The sequence below is a fragment of the Malaclemys terrapin genome, chromosome 9, assembly GCF_027887155.1.
Source record: "Malaclemys terrapin pileata isolate rMalTer1 chromosome 9, rMalTer1.hap1, whole genome shotgun sequence".
Classification (NCBI taxonomy): Eukaryota; Metazoa; Chordata; order Testudines; family Emydidae; genus Malaclemys; species Malaclemys terrapin.
The window spans coordinates 16969533-16985320 of NC_071513.1; the positions used below are offsets into that span (position 1 = coordinate 16969533).

Genomic DNA, 15788 nt, shown 5'->3' on the forward strand with positions numbered 1-15788 from the left:
TTTCTTTCTGGAAAGCATCAGGAGAGAATAATTCCCATTTTCATTTAAGACATATTAACTGTATATAGCAACAGAGAGTCCTGTGGCACCTTTAAGACTAACAGATGTATTAGTCTTAAAGGTGCCACAGGACCCTCTGTTGCTTTTTACAGATCCAGACTAACACGGCGACCCCTCTGATAATTAACTGTGTCAACTATGCATGTGTTATGCTCAAATATAGGCACCAGCTTATAACTATGTATGCAATAACTAGTCAAAAGGCTACAAAGCGCTATCCTGCTTCAGTAAGTTCATCATTGCATGTATTTCTTCCTGTTAGAGAACAATAGTGCACGGAGCATGCAATTTAAATCCATGAAGAAAGTCCTTAGACTAACGCAGGTCACACATGTACACAAAAAAAAAAAAAAATTAGAATGATTACTCTACATAAATTCCAAAAGCTTGCTGCTTACCATTTCATCTGCCAGAATTCCATTAACACCATTCTCATACAAGGAGATCATCCAGTTCAACCCTCTAACCTGGTAATCTCTTAGCGTTCCTCCTTTCACATCTGCAAATGTAAGATTCCTCTAACTAGAAAATTTTTAATTTTATTGTGATCTACTTATGAGATCGTATTTAAGCCAATCAAAACAAACAGAAAACTTCCAACATGGATACTCACATGAAGGCGACTCCTCGAATCGAACACACACATTAGATGTTTTTCGACTCTCAGACAGCAGCTCTTCATCTTCCTCTTGCTCAGTGCGTCTGTGACGATAACTGAAGAAGGAAGAAAGTTTGCACATGAGTTTGGATTCTAAATCTTTTCATCAACAGAGCTAATGGAATATACCCTGACTACATTTTTGAGAAAAAACAGTAAATTATAATAGAAATCACCATTGATCCAGCTAATCTATATTCTATCACCTGCTCTTCCACAGAACCAGTTCACCGTTAAGTAATTATTCCCAGATAGTCATTCCAGCTCTGAATTATTTAGCTAACATCCAGCCCTTTCCTCCTCAGCCATGCTTGTACTGTGCAAGGAGGAAGCAAAAATTCTGCAGGTGGCTGTGCGGGGAGTGAGGCAGAGGGGCATAAAGGTACACACGGACAACGGCCACACAATCTGCCACTTGATCAGTATATACCATTCAGAAGGATAGGAGAAAATTTTCAGTTGAATGTTCAATTCCAAGAATATTTGCTTGGATGATTACTACAAATTATTCCAATTTAAAAAAAAAAATTCCAAAAAATAGCATTTAAGTGCCTCATATAAAAAAAAACAACCCAAATTAGGAGGAAAGTCTCTCTCTCATACACACACACACACACACTTTCTCCTGTTTAGTACTACAACATTACTTTTTCAAGGAGTTCTGGCATACTTAAGGCACAATTTTTCAACTGCAATTTAAAGATAGATAATAAAAATACATAATTTTGGTTGAAAAAATAAAAGGTTTGAACTTTGAGATAAGAATAGAGATACGAAAACATACTCCCCAGCTGAAAGTAAACTCTGTTTTTCATCTTTCTTTATCCGTGGTCGTCCCAATTTGACTTTCAGTGGTGATGTTGGCGATTTCTGTGCTGCAGGCTGAATAAAATGTGCAAAAAGTTCCGTCTGCTTCAGGAGAAATTCAAATCTTTTTGCCCGATCTGTTTTCTAAGTTACAAAACAAAAAAGAAGAAATGTGCATCTTTTCCCCACCAACAATAATTTTATTTATGTTCAAACAAGCAACTTACATACTGCAGTACTGATCCTGCAATCTGAGCAGGTGAACTTTGCAGGAGAACTCCATACAAACGTTACATACAGGAGATTGACAAAAAAAAATTTAATTTACAGTGAGGGATGAAATCCTGGTCCCACTAAAGTCAACGGCAAAACTCCCCATTTAAGTTATTGTGGCCAAGATTCCACCTGAGAAGTGTTTGCATTGACTAGTAATATGTTGCTGTTTCAAAAACTAAAGCAACTAATACACAGTCCTGCTCCCACTGAAGTGAATGAATTTTTCTGTTGGACTTCCATTGGAGCAGGCTCAGGCTCTAAATGTTTCTTAAGTCCATGAGTCATACCTGCTACACTGTCTTTAATAGACTATAAATAACAGCTATAACAGTTAGTTGCTGTCTTCTTTAAAAACACCATATTATTTTCCTGTCAGTTCTTAAACAGTGTTTACAAAACCTTGTGCAATATTACATAAAGGATTTCACAAAGAAATTGTTTTAAGTTAACCTCTCAATATGTGTTTGTTTCAAACACTAAAGTAAAAACAAATTAGTATCATAACTTTCTTAAGCAATATGTAAACTACAGAAGATTCCTCTAAAGAAGAGCTGGGTAACTGTTAGATGCAAACAGCAGCAGTCTATCCGTGGCAAGATAGCAAGATTCAAAGATTAAGCTGAAAAGATGCTGATACATCCTTTTTGCCACATGAGGGCAATATAAGTTTCACACAAACTCTTCAAATCTCAATGGCAAGCACAGTTTAACAATCACATAAGAACAAGTCTTTCTAAAAAACTCAGTACAGATACCATTATAGTCAGTTATTATTCCCCCTTGAATTTATAGCTACTGAATTGTTTTTGTATAAAGGTCTTTATTATTGCTGGCCTATACAATTTTAGTAGTTTTCATATACATATGGCTTACTTTTATATAACCTCTTTTAAAGAAAAAAAATACACATACAATATTATTCTGCACTGCATGAACAATGTGCAAATAACAATAACGCCACTTTATAACTAACCACAAGTATTTGTTCCCAACAAATAAAAAAAATCAAATTAAGGTTTTTAGATGTTTGTTCTGACAGTTTCTCTTACTCACTTTAAGATTTCTTTCTAAAGAGATGTGTTTTATAAACAGTACATGACACACAAAAGGCATATAAATGTACTGACCCCAAATGTATGCTTCCATTCTCCTCTCCCCAATTCATTGAAACATCACATTTGTGGGAGGCTGGACAACTCAGAGGATGGAAAAACGTGATACAGACTATTTGCTGGTTCAAATCCAGCCCAGGTCAGCAGTGATATTAGCATGGACATTTGGGATATGCCTACACAGCCTGGGGCAACAAGCCTCCCAGCATGGGTCAACAGACTTGCGTTGGTAGGGCTCACAAGAGCGCTCTTAAAAATAGCCATGCAGTTAGTGCTTTGAAGTCGTGGCTTGTGGTGAAGCTCAGTCTTCAAGACCAAAACCCTGCCTAGGCTTCAGGGACCGAGCTCCAGCCCAAGCCACAACTTCAACATGCAGTCAAAGTGATTCGCCCCCATCTCAGCTGTTTTTAGACCAATAGGAAGAGCCCTACTAACCCAATGGATCCAGGCTGGGAGGCTTGCTACTGTGGGCTGTGTGGACGTACCCTTGGTGGCTTTGGAAAAATGAGCTGGTAACAAAAGGGATCAGCTGCCTGTTATAACTAGAACAACTTTTGGCCTCTTTGTTGACAGTCTCAGAGAACAGGGCAGCACAACATAACTGCAGAGCAGATGACATCGGAGAGGAGCAGGGCAGTGGTGCTAAGGGACTAAGGGGCAACAGCAGCAGTATTTTCTGTGCATGCTGCAAGTGAGACAGTGCAAGTGAGACACTGACAGTGGGCGTGGCCAGCAGCAACAGGGCAGCGAAATAGCCCAAAATACCACAACCCACAGCTGCAAAAATAATCTGAAACTGTCAGTTAGAAATAGCCTAACTGGGCTGGGAAACTGCTTACTTGGCACCCGGAGCAAGCTAAAAACTGAACAGAGATTATATTACCATCTCAACCTCTAGAGGTGGTCTCTCCAGAACAGGATTGGGACTCTCTGTGGGAATGATGTAGATAAACTTGTATTACTGCTGCCCTTGCCTGTCCTTTGAGTAAATACAGTTATAAACTTCTAACATGCCTGAAAACGTTGCCTAAGTAGAGATAAGACAATATATTACTAAGGGCTAGATTCTGCCTGCCTCCTACACAGAGGAAGAGGGCACAAGGATACTCCGCCCCAGTTCATGCAGCCTACATAAAAGCCAATCAGAATGCCTGCCTGGGTTCAGGGATCTGAGACGGCTTCCTCCCTATTGTCTTTGGGGGAGCTGTAACATGGTGCCCCAAGGGAGGGGAAGTCAGGAAGAGAGATAGGGCCATGGCTATGTATGTTCAGCCTAACACTAACCAGAATAGCTGGTCAGACAGGCAGAGGGAAGTAAGCTGCACCATACTATCACCTCCAGTGGAGTACCCTTGTCTGAGGGGCCAAATGAACCTCCAATGAACTCAGATAACACCTCCAACAGAGGAGAGGGAAATAAAACAGTCCAGGGTCAGGAGGTCTAAATCAAACTGACAGATGACGATGCTAACTGGGAACAAAGCCAGCCACACCGGATTTATAGCCAGCCACACCTGATTTATAGGCAATAATTTTACAGGTTAGAGCAGGGGTCTCAAACTCAAATGACCATGAGGGCCACATGAGGACTAGTACGTTGGCCCGAGGGCTGCATTATTGACACCTTCCCCCCGCCGCCCTCGGTCCTGCCCCCACTCCACCCCTTCCATGAGGCCCCGCCCCTGCCCCGCCCCCATTCCAACCCCTTCCCCGAAATACCCACCCCAACTCTCCCCCTCCCTGCCCCCAGGGGTTGCAGGAGAGGTGTGGCAGGGGCTCAGGGCAGGGAATTGGGGTGTGAGGTGCAGGAGGGGTGAGGGGTACAGCAGCGGGTCAGGGTGCGGCAGGGGGATCAGGGCAGTGGATTGGGATGCAGGAGGGGTGCACGGTACGGCAGGGGGTCGGGGTGCAGGAGGGGTGTTGCATGGGGCTCAGGGAAGGGGGTCAGGGTACAGGGTGCGGCAAGGGGCTCAGGGCAGGGGGTTCGGCTGCAGGAGGAGTTCGGGGGGCAAGATCTGGCCCGGCACGTACCAGGGGCAGGGCAGGCTCCCTGCCTGCCTGCCTTGCCCTGCGCTGCTCCGGGAAGAGGCTGTAACATGGGTAAGGGGGGGCGGAGGGGCTGTGTGTTACTGTTGCTTCAGGCACCGGCCCCAGCAGCTCCCATTGGTCGCGATTCCCCGTTCCCGGCCAATGGGAGCTGCTGGGGGCGCTGCCTGAAAAGCAACAGCAACACACAGCCCCTCTGCCCCCCCTTCCCCACATTCCAGCCTCTTCCCGGAGCGGCGCAGGGCTGGGCAAGCAAGCAGGGAGCATGCCCTGCCCCCGGTGCAGGTCCAGCCAGAGCCGCTCTAGGTAAACACTGGGGGAGGGTGGGGGGGCTGTGAGGGGCTCGCGGGCCACAGAAAATAACCCTGCAGGCTGCGTGTTTGAGACCCCTGGGTTAGGAGGATATTAAGGGGTGAACCCTGGAAAATAATATCACAGTTCTATTGCTTTATTGCCTGACTGCTGAAAATACAGGCTATTTGATGCCTATTCCCTCTCTGCTTCCAAGCAGCAGAAGGGTACTATTTAGGGAAGCCTGGATCCGGACCACATAGCCTTGCAAAACACAGGTGGTACTTTTGGGGATCGGTTATTTGTATTACCATAGCACATTGATTTTCTTTCTAACCATTGACCTGTGCTTAGCACTTAAAATGAAGCATTCACTCAGCCAAGCAATCATTTCCTTAAGCCTCTCTGGCAATGGACCTCTGTCCCTGTTCCTATCTCATCTGGCATTTCCGTCAGATTCCACCACTCTCTAGAAGAGCATTAATGAAAATGTAGCGGGCCATTGGTCACTGGCATCCACCAAAATCTGACCCTGTGAGTGACATTCAAGAGTGGGCCTTGTGTGTTCTGCTATGGGTTTCTCCCTTTCCTGTAGAGCATTCTCTGTTCCCGAAACCTGACCTGATGGATCATAGTTTGCCGTGTTATGTTGTGGAGGCTGCGCAGATTTAGAATTATGTGGTGTTTTCGGAGACATAGTGTGCAAACACCAGCTTCTTGTTTTTCTCCCATTTAAGAAGTGAAAACTCTCAATTTGTGTATAAAGAATGCAGAGCTATGAAGTTATTTGCTTTGCATTCTAAAAGCAGTACAAAATTCTTGCATGGACTCAGGCCATGCAAAATCAAAAAGAAATAAATATATATTATATATGCTGCTAATATCTTTTCTCTCTCTCTCCGAAACCTAACTCCCCTTTGTCATGTGCATTTTAGATTCTGGGCCTAGTTTAAAAACGTGCCAAGCATTTCATTTGTCTTGTCCATCCTCCATGTGCCCTTGTTAGATTCTGGATGTTCACATCAGTGTGGGTAAGCGGTGCCCATGTGTCACCCTAGGTCACAACACACTCTAGCTGCCATCTCATGTATCCCAGCTTTTTTTCAAAAATCCTTAAGGATGCATACATGTCCACATACATAGGAGTAACCAAAGTATACAGAGAGGGCAATATCTTGGATGGATTTGTGGAAAGTTAAATCCCATCCACTTAGGCTTTCAAAGTGTATACCTCAATCCTCGTCAAACAAGTAAGTTTCATGATTCACTATCTCCCAGCTTTGAAAATTCCTGTGCACATAGAGATGTACTTCGAGAGCAAGAATTGTATTTAATTAATATTGTTATCCTGATTCCATTTTCCTTCCCTCCCATTGACATCCTGTCTGCAATTTCTTGTTTCCTCCCATTGTCTCTACTAAGCTCAGTCAAACAAAAAGTTAGCCATCTGTTATGCTATGAAACTACACTTACCATCTTCTCTTCATATTCTGGATCAATTTCTTTTTCAGGTCTAGATGCCTTGGGCGGAAGTTTGAGTTGAAATGGAGGATCATTTTTCTGAAATTCAAATTTTAAACATTTATTAATATCAATACAGTGAGCTACTGAAGCAAGAGAGAGTTGCCAAATTGAAAAAAGTGTGCAGACTTCAAAAACAGTATCAGAATTCTTTGACAAAAAAAAATTCCAAATGCCAAACAAAAAAGAAAATAAGCACTGAAAGAAAATGCACCATCTCACCCTAATCAGAGCCAGAAATCCATGAAGAAATAGCCAATGAAGGGCAGATATGACCAAATAAAAACCTAGGATTAGCCTTATCACTTCCCATGTATCACCTCACAAATAATTCAATTCATCCTGGGGGTGGGAGGTTTGTTTACCCTTAGGAAAGGCCATGGCTTACAAAACTGTCAGCCTGATTCCTAAATATAAAATTCCTAACTGTTTACATTTTTGGCAGCTGGACACTGATCTCCTTCCCTCCCCCGCAAGAGAACAGTGCAAGGTCTGAGATAAAGGCTTAACTTGCCTCCACCATAGCCATAAAAAAAAAAAAAAAAAAAAAAAAAGATTAAATTTCATAGATCCCCCTCCATGGGACACATTCAGCCATGTAAGGAAAAAAAGTCTGTAATTCAGGGCAAATAGTTTAAGACATTGTGCTCGCAACTGCTCATTTTCATGCTTCACACAGTTTGCAGAGATTCACAAAAATACTGGACAATCCTTATATACACAAAACTTCTACTAACTTCAATGAGATTTTTGCCTGAGTAAAGATTGCAGATTTAGGAACTTGTATGGACTTTCAATCTGTTATTTAAAAAAGATACAAGAATTCTTATCTGGCAGGTTTTTTCCAACTTAATTTAATCTTTTTAAAAATATGTCTTTTGCTCCTGAAACAAAGGGCTCACCTGCCAAAAAAGTTTAAGTACTGGCCTTTTTGATGTCTTAACATTAGAAAAGGTATATTTGAAAGGGCGTGTGTCATTTCAAATAATTGCTTAAAAAAGGCTTTTTAAAAAAGTTATCTAAGATATTCATATTTGATGCGGTATGTCCTCCATGCACAATGATCCCATTAACCATATGTTGTACAGCTCTTAGCACAATGGAGTCCTGACCTGATTGGCCTCAAAGCACTATTGCAATATAAACGTTAAACAATATATCTGAAGGTTTATTGTTTTTTAAAAAAGGCTCCCGAGGTGATCCCGGCAATTACAGACCAGTAAGCCTAACTTCAGTACCTGACAAATTGGTTGAAACAATACTAAAGGACAGAATTATCAGACACATGGATGAACACAATTTGTTGGGGAAGAGTCAACACAGCTTTTGTAAAGGGAAATCATGCCTCACCAATCTATTATACTTTTTCAGGGGGGTCAAACAAACATGTGGACATGGGTGATTCAGTGGCTTGGACTTTCAGAAAGCTTTGGACAAGGTCCCTCACCAAAGGCTCTTAAGCAAAGTAAGCGGTCATGGGGTAAGAGGAAAGGTCCTCTCATGGATTGGTAACCGGTTAAAACATAGGAAACAAAGGATAGGAATAAATGGTCAGTTTTCAGAATGGAAAGAGGTAAACAATGATGTCCCCCAAGAATCTGTACTGGGACCAGTGCTGTTCAACTTATTCTTAAATGATCTGGAAAAAGGTGTAAACAGTGAGGTGGCAAAATTTCTAGATGATACAAAATTAATCACTATAGTGAAGTCCAAAGCTATCTGTAAAGAGTTACAAAGTGATCTCACAAAACCAGGTGACTGGGCAACAAAGTGGCAGATGAAGTTCCATGTTGATAAATGCAAAGTAATGCACAGTGGAAAACATAATCCCAACTATCCAAACAAAATGATGGAGTCTAAATTAGCTGTTCCACTCAAGAAAGATCTTGGAGTCATTGTGGACAATTCTCTGAAAACATCCATTCAATGTGCAGCAGCAGTCAAAAAAGCTAACAGAACGTTAGGAACCATTAGGAAAGGGATCGGTAATAAGACAGAAAATATCATTATGCCTCTATATAAATCCATGGTAAATTCACATCTTGAATACTGAGTGCATATCTGATTGCCTTATCTCAAAAGATGATGTACTGGAATTGGGAAAGGTACAGAGAAGGGCAACAAAAATGATTAGGTGTATAGAACAGCTTCTGTACGAAGAGAGATTTAAAAAACTGGAACTTTTCAGCTTGGAAAAGTGATGATTGAGGGGGAAATATGATAGTGGTCTATAAAATTATGACTGGTGTGGAGAAAGTGAATAAGGAAACGTTATTTACTCCTTCACATAACACAGGAACTAGGGGTCACCCAATTAAATTAATAGGCAGCAGCTTTAAAACAAACAAAAGGAAGTACTTCTTCCCACAACACACAGCCAATCTGTGGAACTCTTTGCCAGGAGATGTTATGAAGGCCAAAACTATAACAGGGCTCAAAAAAGAACTAGATAAGTTCATGGAGGATAGGTCCATCAATTGTTATTAGCCAGGATGGGCAGGGATGCAACCCCATGCTCTTAGTGTCCCTAGCCTTGGTTTGCCAGAAGTTGGGAGTGGACAACAGGGGATGGATCCCTCAATGATTGCTTGTTCTGTTGATTTTCTCTGAAGCACTTGGCATTGGCCACTGTCAGAAAACAGGATACTGGGCCAGATGGACCACTGGTCAAATCTTGTATAGCCATTCTTATAAGTTCAGGTACTAAAACTAGACAAAACTACGCTGACAGTTTAAAAAATCCTAAAACTTGTAAATGGAACCAATTTAATACTGAAATCTAAGAGATGATGAAACATTGAACTCAATGAGCCATTTTCACTTGCTTTCAGGTAGCCTGGTAATTTATTCAGCTCTTGAAAAAGCTTAGCTAGCTAAACATGCCCACCTGTTTTTAGGGACAAATCGGAGAATCAGAATATTTACGCTAGAGGATGTCTTTTTTGGTTTGGTCATAATGTAGGACTGCTCTGCCTTACTTCATTATGCTTGAGTTCAGTATATCTTGGGAGGGTATATTATTGTTTTATTAAATTTACCAAAAATCCCATGAGTGCAGCATGCCATAAGTATGTGTAGAAGGTGGCTAAGGAAGAGTTTAAATGCTGCTTCATAAACCACTAACATTTGACTTCTATGCTACAGGGCCCAGACAGGTATTTAATGCTAGTCATTTGTAACATGTTTATCTAACATAAAAGACCTACTTTTTTTTCCAGTCTCATAGATCAGTGGTTCTGAACCAGGGGTCTGGGGCCCTCTGGGGGCTGTGAGCAAGTTTAAGTGGGCCCCCAAGCAGGGCCAGCATTAGATTCGCTGGGGCCCAGGGTAAAAAGCTGAAGCCCCATCACATGGGGCTGAAGCCCAGGGCCCTGAGCCCCGCCATGAGGGGCTGAAGGCGAAGCCTGAGCGATGTGGCTTTGCAAGAGCCCATGTGGCTTGGGGCCTGAGGCAATTGCCCTGCTTGCTACCCCCAAACGCCAGCCCTGGCTTTTATATGCAGAAAAACTAGTTATTGTGGCACAGGTGGCCTTTGGAGTTTTCATATGCTGGGTGGGCCTCAGAAAGAAAAAGGTTGAGAACCCCTGCCATAGATAACAGTTGCATCTGACGAAGTGAGTATTCACCCACGAAAGCTTATGCTCCAATACGTCTATTAGTCTATAAAGCGCCACAGGACTCTGTCGCTTTTTACAGTTGAACATCATGACAGCTCACTCAGGGAAAAGGAAATTAAAATAGAATTATTATTATTAAAACACAAAGTGTAAATACAACATTACTCGGCTTTACTTTGGAGAGAAGACTACTGTCAACACTAATATTGGACACAAGCTTCTTGTTACAGAAGATGAGTACTGCTTCTAACAGACAAAAGTGAAAATGACAGCATCAAATGTCAGATGCTTCCTGCAATTCTTTTAGGAACAAATGAAATGGGTAAATACAAGTGACTTGTCTATCTACCTGCAGTGAGCGGGATACTTCTCCTGGAAAGGGAAGAATTCTAGATCTTTGTTAGAAATAGCTTGTAGCCTTTATGGCTGTAAAAGAAAACCCCACAAATGAAAACTAATGCAATACTGCCATCCCAAATCTGAAGACAGATGGCTCCAGTACCTGCCTCTGGTATTCAACTTTTCCACCGGCATAGTGAAATTTGCCAAACTCATTTCAGTTTCCCTTTGGATCCTTATGGGTAACTGTGAAAGTAGGCTTCAAAACAAGAGCTGGGAGTTGCAAGTGTGACAGATGAGAAATAATGGGGAGAACATGTAAGGAGTGTAATTTTGGAAACAAATGCACAGCACATTATGCCTTCCAGAAGCTGATGTGGAAGATAAAGAACCCGAGCAGACTCATGGGACAAGTACCTGCTAACATTCCAACACCCTTTCCCTCCCTGTAAGCTTAAAAGGGTGCAGAGAGTGCAATACCTCTCATAAGGATATTGCTCCTTGTTTGTTGAGACAAATGGAGAGTGGAGGTGAGGATCATTTTGTACTTGCCTGTGGGTAACATTTAGAGTTATACAAGTTTATATTTTACTATTTTACTGGAATACAAGTAAAAATACTTCCTCTTATACCACCAAGCACATACCCTAATCAGTCACTTAAACACATGAGCTTATATTCTTAAGTATAGAATGTATTCTTACAAGTCTACACAGAAACTTTTGTTGGTACAGTAACGTAGATTACAGGTTTGATTTATTTTATTTAAAAAAAAAAAAAAAAAAAACCACATTTCTATACCAGCAGAAGTCCTAATGTAGACACAAATATATTAGCAAACAAGTGCTGTTCGTTCAGGGAACTGGTATAAGCCATAGCAGAAAAAGAATGCCAATACAAGCATGCACCTTCTACAGAGAGAGTTTGCTATATAGCATACCAGCAAGCTTGGTCTTGTAGATTAGCCTTAGAGCATTGGTTCTCAAGCCACAGGCCACTTGCGGCCCAATCAGCACACAGCCCATGTGCCATCCTCAGGGCCATTCAGGCAGTATATATATATTGTGCGCATGTGGCCCACATAACACACACAGCTGCATATGCAGGCCACAATGGTAAATAGGTTAAGCAACACTGCCTTAGAGAATTTATTCAAAGCCTGCGTAGTTTAAGCATCCCAAAACACGGAGGACTATCCAAGTAAGTCACAATTTTAACAGTATAGCTTGAGTAACCCCAGGGATCCAAAACATTTTCTCTGACAATCTCTGCTCACTAATTAAGCAAAGATACTAACTTTAGGCTATGGGAAGGCATTCCAGCTAATGGGAAAGTGCAACGGTGCATCCTAAACTGAATCAGTCATATGTCTGGCACGCAATGGGTGGGAGTAAGAAGTACTGCTGCTTTTGTTGTTTTTTACTTTGTCTTTCCTATGTTGAGCTTTTGTATGTACATACATAAAGAGCATCCATCTAGGTGCCCTTTGGTAGAGAGTTCATATATAAGAAAAAAAAAAAATCTATTCCAAGTAACTAATGAAAACATATCAAATTAATACAAGCATTCAACTGGCTGTTTACAACAAAGCATTAAAACAACACAAGGTGTAATAGCATAGTGACACAGCTTATCATTATCTAGGATTTCCAGACACTAACATGTACCTGTGCATTGTATAATGTCGCTTGTGCATCTGAATTGCAACCCAGTCCTGGGGGCACTTTGCTAAAGTGAAATCTGTAGGAGATGTAGCTTTCAATTTCTCAGCTATTCATGATTCCAGCTGAACTAGTACTAAACAGCAGCAACCAGCTTTGTTTTGTTAGAAATGTGTGACCCTCTGACATATACACAATGCTAATACAATATTTAATCCACTCACTAGCATATGTCAACTTCTCCTGTTCCGTCTAGACATTGTGTCAGGTTTTTTTTGCCAGTTGACAGATGGAAAACTTTATAGCACAAATTGTACCCTGTAGGTAATTCTTGCTCACACTTCTAACTCCTTTACTGTTCCTTAGTCTTAATGCTACAATTACACATTGCACAGTTCACAGCCAACTAACTACTACTACATCATGTTTTTTCACTTCTCTCCATCAGCCTAATTCTTTCACCCAATACATCCAGAGGTGAAATTTCATCATTTGGAGCTAAATTCTGGTCACAGTGAAATCAAAACTGCTACCATTCAGTGGAACAGAGATTTGGCCCTTCAGGGTTAATCCTAAAAGACTTTTGAAGGGATTCATTCTTATGAATGAATCTTGTTTTCCAATGGCACCTGAAAATGTCACTTTTGACATTCCTAATGATCTCACAAGAGTCCTGGCTTAGTATCTCTTCAGAAAATTGAAGGGAAGAGGAGAAAGACAGTCACACATGCTCTCTTGAGCATCTTGTTTTGGATCATGGAAGCAATTTAAACTGCATGTGCAGAAGAGAGCAGCTCTGAGTGGAAGGAATAACAGAAAAACCTAAAAGCACCAAGACACCAGCAAACAAACTCCCGCCAGTCGGTTATTGCTATTTTCACCCCTCCAAACGGCATTTAGCCACTGGCAATCCACCCCCTATCCTTTTGAGCCAGATACATTAAGCAATTAGTGGGGGAGGATTGAAGTATCATACACTTTTGAAGGGGAGTAGGAAGTGTATCCCAACAGCTCAAATCTCCCCACATCCCTGGCACTGTTTACACAAGCTTAGCTAAATGGCTCTGCATATAAGTAACCTGCTCCCCACCAGGTGGGGCCAGCTAGGACCCTTCTCCCTCACACCCTGGTGTATCGCTATCATTGAGCGCCTCCAATTAAACCCAATGGTGCAATTTACTCTCCCAGCCACAACCCACCCACTCTCCAAATGTCCAGCTTTTGGTTATGCCACACAGCACCCTAACTACCTGTCACTGCTCCCCTCCCGCATGGGCAGACAGGCCCCCTCCCCAACTGCAGCTCTTCACCCCGCTCTAAAGCAGGGAGGGGGACTATGGATGGAACTGGTAGTACCCAAGGGGAAGGCTGACAGATAGGGAGGGGCTATAAGGGTGCATGGATGGACTGTGCACAGGTGGATATGGAAGGGGCCAACGGGCTGTGTGCAGTGGTAACAGATGGGTTGGGTGGGAGGGCACAGAGATGGTTGGCAGGGTGAGCAAATAGGCTGGCTGTTTGGGTGGGCTGTAGGGGATGGATAGGGCTGAAGGTACTAGACAGACTAGGGGCACAACCAGGGCTGGTGGTACAGGGGGATATGGATAGGTGGGGTGTAGATGCAGCTACCAAGTTATAGATGGGCTAGGAACAGGGAATCGATAGGCTGGCAGTATGGGGGAAAGGAATGGCGGGGGGGGGGGGGGATATCTGGATGGGGTTGAGGGATGCAGATGGGCTGGGGGCACAGCCAGGACTGGGGACACAGACAGTTTGGCGTGTAGATGGGGCTGCAGGGTTGCAGCTGGGCTGGGGGCAGGCGGTACCGGGGAGAAGGGGTGTAGATGGGTGGGGGATATCTGGATGGGGCTGGGGGCACAGCCAGGGCTAGCGGTAGGGGGTACGGGCGGGGGAGGGGGAAGGTATCTAGATCTGTAGATAGACTCGGGTTACAGGGAGGCTGGGGTGCGCAGAGGCCCAAGGAGTCTGTAGCCGGCCGGGGTGGGGGCAGAGGAGGACCGGGGGCAGCGCGGCGGAGGGGGCTGGGGACTGCAGCCGGGCGGGCAGGGGGCAGAGGGGGCTGGGGACTGCAGCCGGGCGGGCAGGGGGCAGAGGGGGCTGGGGACTGCAGCCGGGCGGGCAGGGGGCAGAGGGGGCTGGGGACTGCAGCCGGGCGGGCAGGGGGCAGAGGGGGCTGGGGACTGCAGCCGGGCGGGCAGGGGGCAGAGGGGGCTGGGGACTGCAGCCGGGCGGGCAGGGGGCAGAGGGGGCTGGGGACTGCAGCCGGGCGGGCAGGGGGCAGAGGGGGCTGGGGACTGCAGCCGGGCGGGCAGGGGGCAGAGGGGGCTGCAGCAGCCGGGCGGGCAGGGGGCAGAGGGGGCTGCAGCAGCCGGGCGGGCAGGGGGCAGAGGGGGCTGGGGACTGCAGCCGGGCGGGCAGGGGGCAGAGGGGGCTGGGGACTGCAGCCGGGCGGGGTATTGGGATGGGGCTGGCAGAGGAGCAGGGCTCGGGCTCCGGCGCCCCCTCCCCGCGGACTCTGGCGCCCGCTCCCCCAGGCGGTACCTCCTCGGCGCCGGGCTCCCGCGAGGAGGCGGCAGAGGTGGATGGCTCCTCGCCGTCCGAGCTGGCGGGGCCGGGGTCCATCTTGTGGCGGTACCGGCGCGAGGTGGGGGCCCCACCGCCCCCAAAACACCGCACGGCCCCGCCCCCTTCTCCCGCTCCCAGCAGAGATCGCGAGATTTCCGAGGCAGAGGCTCTGCGAGAGCGGCGCACAGCCCGGGAAAGGGAATCCGGCCAATCGGCCCTTATTGGGCATGCGCGGCAGCGCTGAGCGTGCGCAGTGACGCTTGCTGAAGCCGCTGTGCCCTGCGGGATGAGGGCAGCGGACGGGAGCAGAAGAGTCGAAATCCCGGGGATGGGGGCGGGGCCCGAGGCGGAGAACGGGGCGAGGAGCGGGTGCAGCGAGCCCAGACTGGGGAGCGGGAGGAGCAGGTCCCGCTCTCCAGTCCTGGCCTGTCTGAACAGGAGAGTTGGGGAAGATCGGTTTTGTCCGGGTTAAGAAAACCACCTCGCACCAGCTTTGTTGAGACGCTCGAGCAGGGCTCGTCCTTTCGAACAGGGACTTGACACGGGGCGTGGCGGGGGGTCTGGGATGTGCCTTGTGCATCCTCCTGGTCATTCACCCAGTTCGGGTCCAGTTCTCAACCTCTGCTGGGCTGACCAGGGTGTGTGTGTGTGTAGCACCTCCCCGCAGAGTGACCTGAGCATGCTCCATCCCCTCTCACCTCTGCTGGGCAGAGGGTGGGTGGGTGTGTGTGTGTGTGTGTGTGTCAGATAGGACCACTGTGATCACCACCTGCATAACATAAGCCATTGGACTTACCTAAATTGATTCTTGTCT

The 15788-nt window shown here is 45.3% G+C and overlaps 1 protein-coding gene across 1 annotated transcript in view; it reads right to left on the reverse strand.

Moving 5' to 3' along the window:
• The window catches only part of SMARCA1 (SWI/SNF related, matrix associated, actin dependent regulator of chromatin, subfamily a, member 1), a 64974-nt gene extending 49872 nt beyond the window's left edge, over nt 1-15102 (reverse strand). The window contains exons 1-5 of the mRNA XM_054039460.1: nt 14951-15102; nt 6724-6810; nt 1503-1669; nt 674-774; nt 459-559 (exon numbers count right to left, since the gene is read on the reverse strand). Coding sequence (XP_053895435.1) covers nt 459-559; nt 674-774; nt 1503-1669; nt 6724-6810; nt 14951-15031 — 537 coding nt within the window. The 5' untranslated portion in view covers nt 15032-15102. The remainder of the gene's footprint in view (nt 1-458; nt 560-673; nt 775-1502; nt 1670-6723; nt 6811-14950) is intronic.
• Nucleotides 15103-15788: the final 686 nt, after the last annotated feature.